The 11,598-nt window shown below is 40.9% G+C and overlaps 1 protein-coding gene across 1 annotated transcript in view; it reads right to left on the reverse strand.

The window, feature by feature from the left end:
- Window positions 1–919: 919 nt before the first annotated feature.
- The window catches only part of ESR2 (estrogen receptor 2 (ER beta)), a 21,811-nt gene continuing 11,132 nt past the window's right edge, over window positions 920–11,598 (reverse strand). The window contains exons 3-7 of the mRNA XM_010014580.1: window positions 10,798–11,097; window positions 6,797–6,935; window positions 5,280–5,413; window positions 3,650–3,824; window positions 920–1,598 (exon numbers count right to left, since the gene is read on the reverse strand). Of these exons, the coding sequence (XP_010012882.1) occupies window positions 1,409–1,598; window positions 3,650–3,824; window positions 5,280–5,413; window positions 6,797–6,935; window positions 10,798–11,097 (938 nt within the window). The 3' untranslated portion in view covers window positions 920–1,408. The remainder of the gene's footprint in view (window positions 1,599–3,649; window positions 3,825–5,279; window positions 5,414–6,796; window positions 6,936–10,797; window positions 11,098–11,598) is intronic.

Here is an 11,598-nt window from a genome sequence, read left to right on the forward strand (position 1 = left end):
TTAAACATATCCATTTAGCGTGATTCTAGCTCACATCAAAACGCAATGTTGGCAGTTGCCAGACTGAGTGATGCCATCCTGCTCTACACTGAGGCCGCCAGCCAGGCTATTTCCTATGTTGTTGGGTTTTTTCTCAGCTTAAACACACGCATAAACCAGCAAGATGGGGGGGTTAAACCACATCTTCAATGAAATTCAAACGATGCCTCACACTTGCACAGCGAAGGAAGTGCCAGAACTGTCCCACCCCTGCTCTTTGAAGGATCCAGTGCAAGATACGAAACCCACAGCATAAGGTGCCACACGCTTTCTAAACAAGCAAGCAGCAAACCTGAGGCCAGCAGGCAAAACCAGGTCCGCGCTGATGCTCCAGTCCACTGCCTCCCCCTGCAAGATGGCTGCAAGAGGTTTCGGGTGTGCAGGACATCATAAATCCACAAGCAAGTCCAAAGAGGAAGGAAGATGGTTTGTTTCTAGCTGATTTCACAAGCCCTGATTAGCAGATCATATACAAATGCAAACAGTTATATTCACAGAGCAATCTTTGTACCTAATTATTATAATAGATTCCACATCATTAATAAATATATAAAACAACATGTTAATCTCACAGACAAAACACATGTCAAAGGTCAGCATTGACCGAAATATCCAGGCAGTTTGGTCATTCTTTAAAGCACTGAAGAATTATATGCAGATAATAATGTGAGTGTTAAGAACAGGCTCACAAAATACAAACTTAAGCTTGGTTTAACATTTCTGAAAAGGCTCTGAGCAGGTCTTAGAAGCTATTCTGAATGGCCTTCAAATGAAGGCCCTTGCAGCCATTGCATATTTAACAGCAGAAGAAACTCCTTTACGCTGTACATATCTTGGCACTTTATCTCAATCAGCAGCAAAGCAGGATTCCCCAGGGACCAGCACACACAGGTAAGTGGATCTATCCCAAAATGCTGCTCTACATTTCATACAGTCTCATGCTGAAAGAGGAGATCGTCTAGTCATCACATAAAAGCCTTGGTCTGGGAGACAGAAACCTAGGTGCTCACTCCTAGCCCTGACATAGATGACTTCTGTCATCTTAAACCAGTCCCTTTATCTCTCTGTCACAGTTTGCCTGCCTCTGAAAAGGAGAGGCAGTAATTCCCTGTCTCACAGCTCTGTTCTGAGGCTTAATTTCATAAGGTGCTTTTGAAGAGTCTCCAAAAAGGCACTGTTAAAGTGCAGCTATTATAATTCAGAAATACAGACAGAAGCGTGCGTCCCACAAGCCTTTCCCGAGATATCGATGTGCAAATCTAGAGGAGACGAGGCCTCACACTAGGTCACACTTCAGTAGTCCCACCACAGCAGTTTTGTTTTCTCCCATAGCTTTGGACAAGCATCACATCTCCAGGTCTCAGCAGAATTACTGGGCTGCCCCATTCCGCAGACTGTCTCCAGTCTCCATTTGTTCTAACGGGCCAAATTCGGGATGCGTGGCCGGGGACTTCCTTTGCCCTCGCAGAGTGTGTGCATTCAACATCTCCAGCAGCAAGTCATACACTGGGACCACGTTTTTACACTTCATGCTCAGGAGATGCTCCATTCCCTTGTTGCTGTGCAGGAAAACAGAACGTTCAGTGAGTTCAGAAAGTCACTGACCTGGGTCCAACAACGCAGAGAAGGAAACACACCTGTGGCTTCAAGAAAGTCTTTTTTTATTTAGGGGTTAAGAGGATTTAGCTGCTGTAGTCCCTGAGACCACTTACCACTATGGACAGTGACAGCACCTCAGTACTTTAAGGCTGAGTGGTTTACTATTTAGAGAACCAAGATTTGTTTTACACCACACAAACTGACTTCAGAAAATAATTGGATGTACCGACCCTATTAAAATCAAATAGACAACCTCTTTGATGCTGTAAATGTGGGAGGTCCACACGCTGCAGCTTTATACAAAAGGAGAATTTACAACGTGCAGCTCTAAAGACTACCTGACTCCTGCCTGGCTGAGTAGGAAGACCAAATTACCCTGTCTAACTTCAAGTAGTTTGTTTCCTCTCTGCATGTCCGGTGTCAGATCGGCTACAGGCTTTTAAAGTAATCTTTTTGTTATGCAGTAAGATATAATGACACCTTATTAGCTTGAATGCTCTGTGGCTGTGTCATGATTTGGACTAAGAGGAGATGGCTATTGCCACTGCAGTTGCACATGGATATATACTCCAGATGCACTCAAGGTTTTGGGGTTGAAATCTAAGTGAGCTTGCTCAACACCAACTTCATCACAGTGGAAATAGTAGCAGGCAGCCAGCACATAGCTGACCTAGTAGATTGGCTTGGGGAGTGGGACAAGGCTTCCAGAAAAATGAGGTTCTGCTACAGTTTGAGAGTTATAAATGCATTAATGGTAAAGAAGAAATTGCAGCCCCCTTCCTACACCCAGATCTCAAGTTCTGCATCATTTGGTAATCAAGGCTGAGAGCATCAATTATTTCCAGAACAAAGTATAATTGACTGACCACTCCTAAGCAATGTAAAGGAGACAGGTCTCAAGTAGCCTCCAGACTTTGCCTGAGGCAGGCACAGCATAAACCCTCTTGTTTTAATAAGAAAATATAGAAAATTAGTGATGATTCCCAATGTTTATTCACATCATGTCAGAATAAGAGCTCCTGCAATGCTGTGATGTGGTGTCACACCACAGTGGGCAACCCAGGTGACAGCAGAGCGTCAGAGCCCTGACTCTGGTTTGGCTCTGGCTGGTGCTGTAGCTCCTGTAGGGCCAGTTCTCAGCCTCACCCCAGTTCACAAACTGGCCTTTCGCACAGCCAGGCTCTTGCTGCTGTCACCCACTCTCCCAGGAAGCCTGTTGCAAAGGTGGCTGTCCCTCCTCAGTGTCTCTACACAAAGTCAGATACACTCGTCTCTCCTCTATATAGTCCAGCCTGGTCCCAGAACAGTTGCCTTCCCTGGACACACAGTCCAAAGTGAAGACATAAAACAGCTTTGTGAATAGCTGGGCTTTGGGTAATAATTTAAAATTACAAACAGCCTGAAAATTAAAGCATCTGTTTGTAGGACCTTGTGTTTGAGTCTGCTGTACTGCAAGCAGAGATGAGCAGCTCTAGAGGTCTCGGAACTGACAGGGAGCAGAGGAACTGCTCCGATGGGGAAAGCAGGAGCGTGGTATTGCTGTAACACAAGTCACCTGGCAAAAATAAGGTGGTTCTGAGCAAAAGACAACAACTTTGGCTTGGGACGAACATGGCACCCACGGTACACTTTGCTCCAGCAAAGCCCACACTGCAGCTGAGTTTGGAAAAAGGCTATTTTGGACAGAAGAGTTCTGATGACTGCGTGGGTCTTTTTGAAAAGCTGAATTTGTGTAATTATTGTCAAACATTTCAGGCAGCTCCATAATGAATAATTTAATGTAATACAGTTAAAGTGACATTTTGATATTGACACAATATGTCTGAGTGCCAGCAAGCACGTGAGTATAGTGGCTGTTCAGTTGTGCTAGGAAGGAAAGCCTTACAATGGACAGAGATGAAGAGCAGTACCAGGATTCCCTCAGGAGTGCTCTGGAGCTCAAGCCTCGCTTTGTGGCTGCAATAAACAAGCACCAAGACCGTACACGTTACACACACTGTGTAAAATGTACCTTGCGTGTCTGACGTGAGAGAGGAGCATCAGCAGGTTGGCCAGGCGAGTGGTCTGCTGCTGCGAGGGGATTCCGCTCTTCGCAATAACCCACACCAAAGCATCTGTGACCACATTAAGCAGGTGATGCAGTTTCCTGTTGCTTTCAGGTTCTTCTCCTGACAAGGGAAACATGCCTAAACAGAGAGAGAAATACATACATGAGGAAGAAAAAGAAGCTACAACTGTGGACTTTTTTCTGATATCCTATTTCATCAGGACTAGAGAAGATACATTTCCTGCCACCCCCCCTCGAGACTGTACAGATGATGCTCCAAGTGCCACATCAAGCTTCAACTCACACTCCTTTGCCAAAATTTGATGGCCACATCCTTTGCAAACTGAGCAATTCTCCCAAATCCTCCTGTGACATGTTGACATGTTCTCATGTCCCTTTGGTCCAGAGAATGGACATGCTCTCCATTCTCCAGGTTCTTTTTCCTTTGAATAACTCTGTACCTTGTAGTTTAGTAACTATTATGAATTACAGCATTATGCTTGCTCTAATCTCTTCTTGTTGAAAAAAACCTTTTTTGTCTGAGTATATCCCAGGGAGGGCCTGCCATGGTCTCCGTACAGCTCGCTGAGGGTGCCATAATACAGCATTTGCCTACAGTGGGAAACCTTAAAAGTCAGCAAAAAGAAGGGAACTGGAGGGAGAGAGAAGAGAAATCACCAGTAAGGAGGTCTGGAAACACACAATAAAATCATTGATGGAGCAGAAGACATCTGGGGGGTAGGGGGCAGCAGTCCTCCCAGAGATACTTACGGAAAGACAGAGCTCCAGAGCACCTTGAAAATAAGGAGTAAAAGATTAACTTTGACAAGAAAGGCAAGCAGGGAGAGGTGAAAGGAGAGATCCTTTTGAGAGGTGAGGCTTTGAAGGAAATGCAGCTGATGAACACAGCTTTTTGGTGGGTTTTTTGTTTGGTTAGTTGGTGTGAGGATTTTTTTTTTTTTAAGAAAAAAAGAACAGCTTTTGTTGTCTATTGAAATAATGGTATCTATCTATAAACAAGTGGGGTAACTGCTGGACCATTTCCCTTCGGAAGTGGGATGAGATTTACGCAGCAGCTTCTTGCTGAAAACAGTCCATGTAACAGCTGTTATTTTGTTGTTGGATTTTTTGGACAACATTGATCACAAAACGTTCTGGGGATTAAAATTATTTTACTGCAGACTACCTTATACTGGCAAACATGCTCCTGTTTGCCTTGGGTAAAACACTGCAAAGCAAGCCTTCCACAAAGCAAAGCTCATAGCCTGAAATTAATCTGAAATTAATCTATGAGTAAAAGTTCTTGCTGAAAAGGACATACCCACATCCTGGGTCCTGAGCCCCACCTTGTAAGAACCTTTCAGACTTTGGGTCTTTCATGCAGTTCTTACTACAGGACATCATAGACCATAAAACCAGCAAATAATACAGCTCAGCATTTTCTTGAGCAAACATCCTTACCGATCCTTTCCTATTGTTCTCTTTTAGCAGCTTTATGTCATTTGATAATCCTGCCATTTTTAGAGGCTGATTGCACAGCCACCTTCGAAATAGAAAGTAGTTTGGGGAGTGTAAGAGCCAGCCACATACTTACTGGAATTGAGGAGAATCATTGCCTTGACACACAGATACTCCTTGTGCTGCAGTTTCAGCTCTCGTAACCTTGAGGTCATGGCCAGAAGCATATCAAAGATCTCCAAAATTCCCTCTACACATTTCCCCTCGTCCCTATGGAAACACATTCAAAATGTTATTGAAAAAGTAGAATGAAGAAACTCCGACTCAGCCAGATAAAAAAGGCCTATCCATCTCATCTTTGGGAGAATTGAAAGGGTCTATCATGAAATCTAAATTGAAAATTACAGTGGCATAAAAGGTCAGCACCTCTAAGAAACTGATTTTCTCTTTAAAGTGCATGCAGGATGGACCACAGGTAACTATGACCATATTTCTGTAAGAAGCTTTATCCTCACAGCCAGTATAGTCCCGATAATCAGTTTGAAACACTGTAGTGCAGGGCACAGTACCACCTCGAATCATTTTCCAGATTTCTTTCACAAGGAGTTAATACCTATTTGTACCTGAGGGAGGTCTGAGCACTTGGTGAACAAAAAAGACTTCCTAAAAGAAGTTTCTTGGAATAACAGGACACTTTTAAAGAATAAAACAACCTCTAACCCCATCCCCCAGCAGCTTTTTCCTCAAAGGTGTTTAAGTATAGATAGATTGGGAGCGTGGGGAGTTGGTGGGCTTGTGATTGTTTATTGTTATGTTTGCAAGTGTTTACTGAATGCAACTTTCTCCATTTTGGATATTAGAAATGGTCCCGTTTTCAGAAAAGAAACAAACAACCTTAAGCCACTCCAATAGGTTTAAAATTAACCAGCAGCAAATTTCAAGCCACTGTATTTACTGTTCCAGTTTTTTTGTTAGGTTTTTTTCCACATGTACTGGACTAAAAAAGCAATTAAGCTCTACAACACAGTATTCAAACGGGTGCTTCTTATGCTGTATGTAATATGCATATTTTTTACTCTGTAATGTTCTTAATATAAGGAAGACTTAAGCATAGCAATGCAGGAGAACTATAGAACTTCAAAACCTTCTAAGGTCTTGTAGAAAAACCTCCTTACATATCCGTATTCTTCCCTGCTGGTACATGGTGTTACTGAGAATAGCAGCAGTGGCAGGAAGAAAAATAGGTAGAAAAGCTACTTCAATTAAAATATGGCCTGACATTAAGTCTACAGTTTTTGAGGGAAGTGGGGAAAAATTGCCAACATTGTGCATTGTGTTGCTGTGTCAACAGTTTCAGCATCTAGAGACCTGGACTATAAGGAACAAAGCCAACAAAAGGTGTGAAAAATACGGAGAAGCTTCACACTGCCACGTGCTGCAGGAATTCAGGAATCTGCAAGTTCAACAGTACTGTTTATGCTCAGTGTTCCTTAAGCCCCTGTAGAGATACAGAGCCTCAAGACATTGTTGTTACAAATACAAGTAAATTCTATTGTTAGATAAAATAGTAATAGCATCTTCCATATTTAATACTCTTCTCTTACCTCCAAACATGCTAATATGAAGTGTTTTCAAGAAATTTATTGCTCTTACCTGTCTAATACAAGATCTGGTGCAAAAATCAGTTTCCCAGGATGGTCAATTGATCTCCACATCAAACCAACCATTAAAACTTCCATCCAGCAACTCTCCAAAAGTCTTACTTGGTCATAGAGGCTGAGATCAATGAAGCCTAAAATAATGAAAATAACGTAAACCAACCTCTTTATTTCTCTCTTTTGACAAAGAAGTCTCAGTATATGAGAAACAAAAAGAAATTGAATGAATTATGGGTTGTGAAGAAAGCCAGAAAAGGGAGCACTGACATCAGAAGTGCCATGCTACCATCTCAAATAGGAACATAAATATTTGTTAATATCATTCTCAAACCTTCCACAAAACATTTGAAATAACACAGAGTGATGTTCCAGCGCAATTACTCGCATACAGCTGGTGAAACTCAAGTGGCTACAGAGGACCAGCCTTATGCTGGGCCAGTTCTTTAGATGACAGTCTCACAGCATCCAGAAAGACCTCAGAGAATCACTTGGGAAACTCACATTCATTGGAGATGACTGCCTTGCGCTGCAGAAGACCCCTAAGAAATGTCTGTTCTTTCCCCAGAATGCGTATGGTTGCTCTTTGCAGGACTTTTTCTCTCGTAAGACAGACATGTTTCTGGGTTTCTTGGGTAACTGTTAAAAAACCCACATCTTGGTGCCTCTGTATTGTCATCCCCTCTGCAAATGCCATAAGTTGACCCCCTCTCTTTCTGATCCCTTTCCTGCTGTCTCCTTCCCCAAAACTGCAGTAAACCAGAAGAAAAAATTCTATCCAGAATTTACAGCAAGACACTGGATTGCGCTGCAGCACAGCCAGAAGAGACAGTCATTTCCCTCCTTTCCTCTCCCCCTGCAAAACCACTGGGGAAAAAAGGTGTATAGAAGCCATATAGAGAGAAACAACATTTACACACCCTGAACCAAAAGGCGAGAGAGAAGTGTACATATCGAAGTGCAACTGGGAAAGCAGACAGCTCAGTCAAAAACACAGACACGATGAAGAGCAGTTCGGTGGTCAAAACCAAGATCAGGCCAGTTTTCAAAGCAGAGCTGCTTAGATAGGTCTCTATCCTATCCAAAGGTGCTTCACTGTCAAAGAATCTGCTGTCAGTAATTTATACAAATGCTCCATGTATTTTAATTTTATTAAAATACCCAGCTGGAAGACAGCTGGTGACAGCTTTGGGTTGATATAAACTGGGTAATGTGCACACACTCTTATCAAAAAAAGTGCTGCCTTTCAAAATGGCTTGCTCCCCATTGTGTAAGAAGGGTAAACAGAAGCCTGTGAGCAGTACCTTCCCTCCTGGATTTTGCTGTCACATAATTTACTACAGAATCCACAGCCAACAACAGATTATCTGCCAGACTCACACTCAAAATTTTAAAAGTGCTTTTAGAAACATAATCATGGACGTGTGAATGGTACAAACTAAAAGTGGCAGTTTCCTGGGAAACAACAGCCACAAGACATTTCAGAAGTTTATTTAAATAAACATTTACACAAGAGTGCCCTGATTTCTCCATCTCAAACAAACAGTTACTTGGTTTAAAAACTATCTCAGTTGAGTGAGATGTCAGACGAGGTCCCACTGCTCAATCTACAGATACTTACATATCCACATTTATCCAGATGTCATCTGCTAAACTCACATTATCACCCCTAGCAGTATGATTTATGACCACTGAGCACAGCTATTAGAAGGACTATACCTTTCCTTTTCCTAACAGTCTTGTGATTTAAAGATAGAGGACAGCACACAACCACCACAGCTTCTATTGAAGTGTCAGAAGTCATAGTTCATTTGCTGCAGAATTCACTAAACTACTTACTTTTCTATGGCTGTACTACATGTCCTTTAAATTGTGTGCTCTACACCTAATCATTTACTTGTAAATTACTAGGACAGACTAGAAAACTCTTGTTCTGGATGTGTAGTGACTAGCAAAAGGCACGCTGCTCTGGCCAGCAGCACACTAGGTTGCAAAATGAATCCAAATTTCAATATTATGACAACATTCTATCGACTAGCAACACAGATTTGGCTTTGAACCACATTGAACTATCTTAGACAAGCGAAACAAAATAAAAGGCAGTTATAGACATTCTGCCATCTGACAATTTAGGATTAAAATACGTGTAATTGAGAAGGAAAAAAATCCATGTATCAGATTCTATTTTACTGAGCAACAACAAAAATACAATCCATTAAACTGAAAGTACAGGCAAAAATACAGGCACACAGTAAAACTTAACAAAAGAATTACATTAAATATTAAATACGAAAAAACCCCAACCCCTCAACATTTATCTTTCCTATTTAGGGTTCCTGTTAACATAAGCATCTGTAAGGAAAAAGAAAAAGTCTTTTTTTCACTTTCAGTGAGTGTCAAAATAATGTCCAATAATAACTTAGAGGTAAAAATGAGCTTCTAACCCAGGCACACAAACCCAAACATTCAGCTTTACAGAAATCAAAATTGCTGCTCACTGGGCCATTAGTCAAGAATCTGTATTTTTTTTTACCTCCAGGAACCAGGCGTGGATCTAGATGATTAACTTCAGGCAAGAAGTTTCAAAACCTGAAATACTATGTCCTGAGCTTTAGACTTCACAGTTATTTTAATGTAAAAAATAAACAAATCCACGTTGAAGTAAATGTTCTAACTGCCATGTGCTATGGCAGTATTACTTGTAATTAGGAACGTATTAAACAATCACATCTATTTTGGCATTGTTCTAAAATGGTGTTTCTGTTCTGTGTAAGACGAGTGATCAGAAAAAAAACCCCCAAACCAAACATACAAGATGAAGTGTCAACATTCCCTGGAACCGTTTTGAAGGGGGTTGATTGCTTCAACGGGTTTTCTTCATACAGCTCTCTTATTGCCAAGAAAAGTTTTTATTTTCTGACATATGTTGAAAATAAACTAGAAGTGATCAATGTCAAAATTTGGGTTCGTTTGGAAACTGAACTTTAAAAACAAATCAAAAAATCAATCTCAACTGGCTGAAGCTTTGGGTTTGTGGTTGTTTTGTGTAAAAAAAGCTGACATAGTTTAAAAAAAATGAAATTAAGAATAATCAGAAAATTTAAAATGTTGTTTGGGGTTTTTTTGCCCCATTCAAATATTTAGCTCTTGCTAAAGGGCTACAGTCTGTGGTTTGGTCTATGCCAGCCAGCAACTTTTCTGCACACCTTTGCCAACACCATCTCTGTGTGCTGGCTGCTTTTATTCTGGCTTTTATTCTTTATTCTGTTTTAATCATGGATGTTTAATGGAGAAGGAATTGCAAATGCTCACCACTTTTAGGCTGTAAGAAGTGAAATGGCACATTGCCATGATGCTGGAGCGGTATTTGAGACATTCAAGGCAATAATGCATGTAGTTGAATTTCAGTGTACATTTTCTGTGTTGCCAACAACCAAACACATCCTTACTGATTTTTGCTTTGAAGGAGAACGCATGATAATTCTGAGATGGATACTCTGCACCACTTAGCAATCTGGCATTCTTGTGTAGTAACTATGTCAAATGAAGCAATTGTAGACACTCACTGTTTGGACACACTTTCATTTTCAACTATGTTAGAAACCTTTTATCAGGATTCAAGGAAAAAATTGGTCTTAAATTCTTTTTTATAACCAACTAGTTAATACCTCTTTTAATGAACCTTTTAAATCAGATTAATCATGTATTTATAGTTGATGAGCTAGAAATTGCATGCAACACCAACTATGCTTTTTAGCAAAATGAACAAGTATTTGACTAACAACAGACAGCAAATTATGAGCTAGGTCATTGTCTAAATCAAAATACATCCAGGTGAATTACTGAGAGCAATAAATTGTTCATTATTTTACAGGATAAAAATCTTAAGACTTTCACACTTACATTTACTGTGCTGTGCTGTTATTTCAGGGTAGAGAATGATACATCGATGGTAAAAGCATTGTCTTAAATAAACAAAAACGAGACTGAAATACTTACCAGGGATCTTTTTGGCCCAACCAATCATGTGAACCAGCTCTTTGTCTGCCAGTTTTGTCAGGGACATCATCATGGAGGCCTCTGTGAATGGTTTGCTGGGACGACTCACCAGCACATTGGGAGGCTCCGCTTCAAGTAGTGTCAAAACGAATTGCTCTGGGCTGACTGTGCTGAGCAGGATCTCTTTTACACGGGTTGCTGTCTCACTGTATTTCTTAGCTTTGCCAATGCAATGCACGTGATCTTCTGAACTACGATGGCTACGCAGGATCCGATATCCACAACGTTCTCTTCTTGAGCCTGACACGAGAAGCATGTGATTACATGGCAGTATTTTTTCTCTTAGTGTTGCATTATGTAAATCCAAATGCTTGGGGAGAAGTGGGAAAACCCTTTAATACTGGATATTCTAATACTAAGCACCAAGCTTCAGAATTTCTAGAGCATTCAGCATTGACTTAACTTTGTTTCCTCTGACTTCAGCTGAGGCTTTTATTCTACTAAACAAGAAACAACTTTTAAAAATATTTACTTTTTACCTTCAGTTAACTTACTTTAAACATCCATGGGAAAATTCCCATTGACATGAAAAGAGAGATAAATCATGTCTTTAAATGCAAATAAAGATAGCTGTTTGTAAAATCTGGTTTTAAATTCTGGTTTTGATGTATACTGGGGGAAGAGAAGACTTCTGAAAGTCTGGGCCATGTACAGAGTAAGTATGTCAGTAGCACAGCTGGCCCTCACTGCTAGCTGGCTGTTCAGCCAGGGACTCACTGAGACGCAACCTGTTTTTTCCCT

The sequence above is a fragment of the Nestor notabilis genome, unplaced genomic scaffold (genome assembly GCF_000696875.1).
Source record: "Nestor notabilis isolate BGI_N333 unplaced genomic scaffold, ASM69687v1 scaffold2365, whole genome shotgun sequence".
Classification (NCBI taxonomy): domain Eukaryota; kingdom Metazoa; phylum Chordata; class Aves; order Psittaciformes; family Psittacidae; genus Nestor; species Nestor notabilis.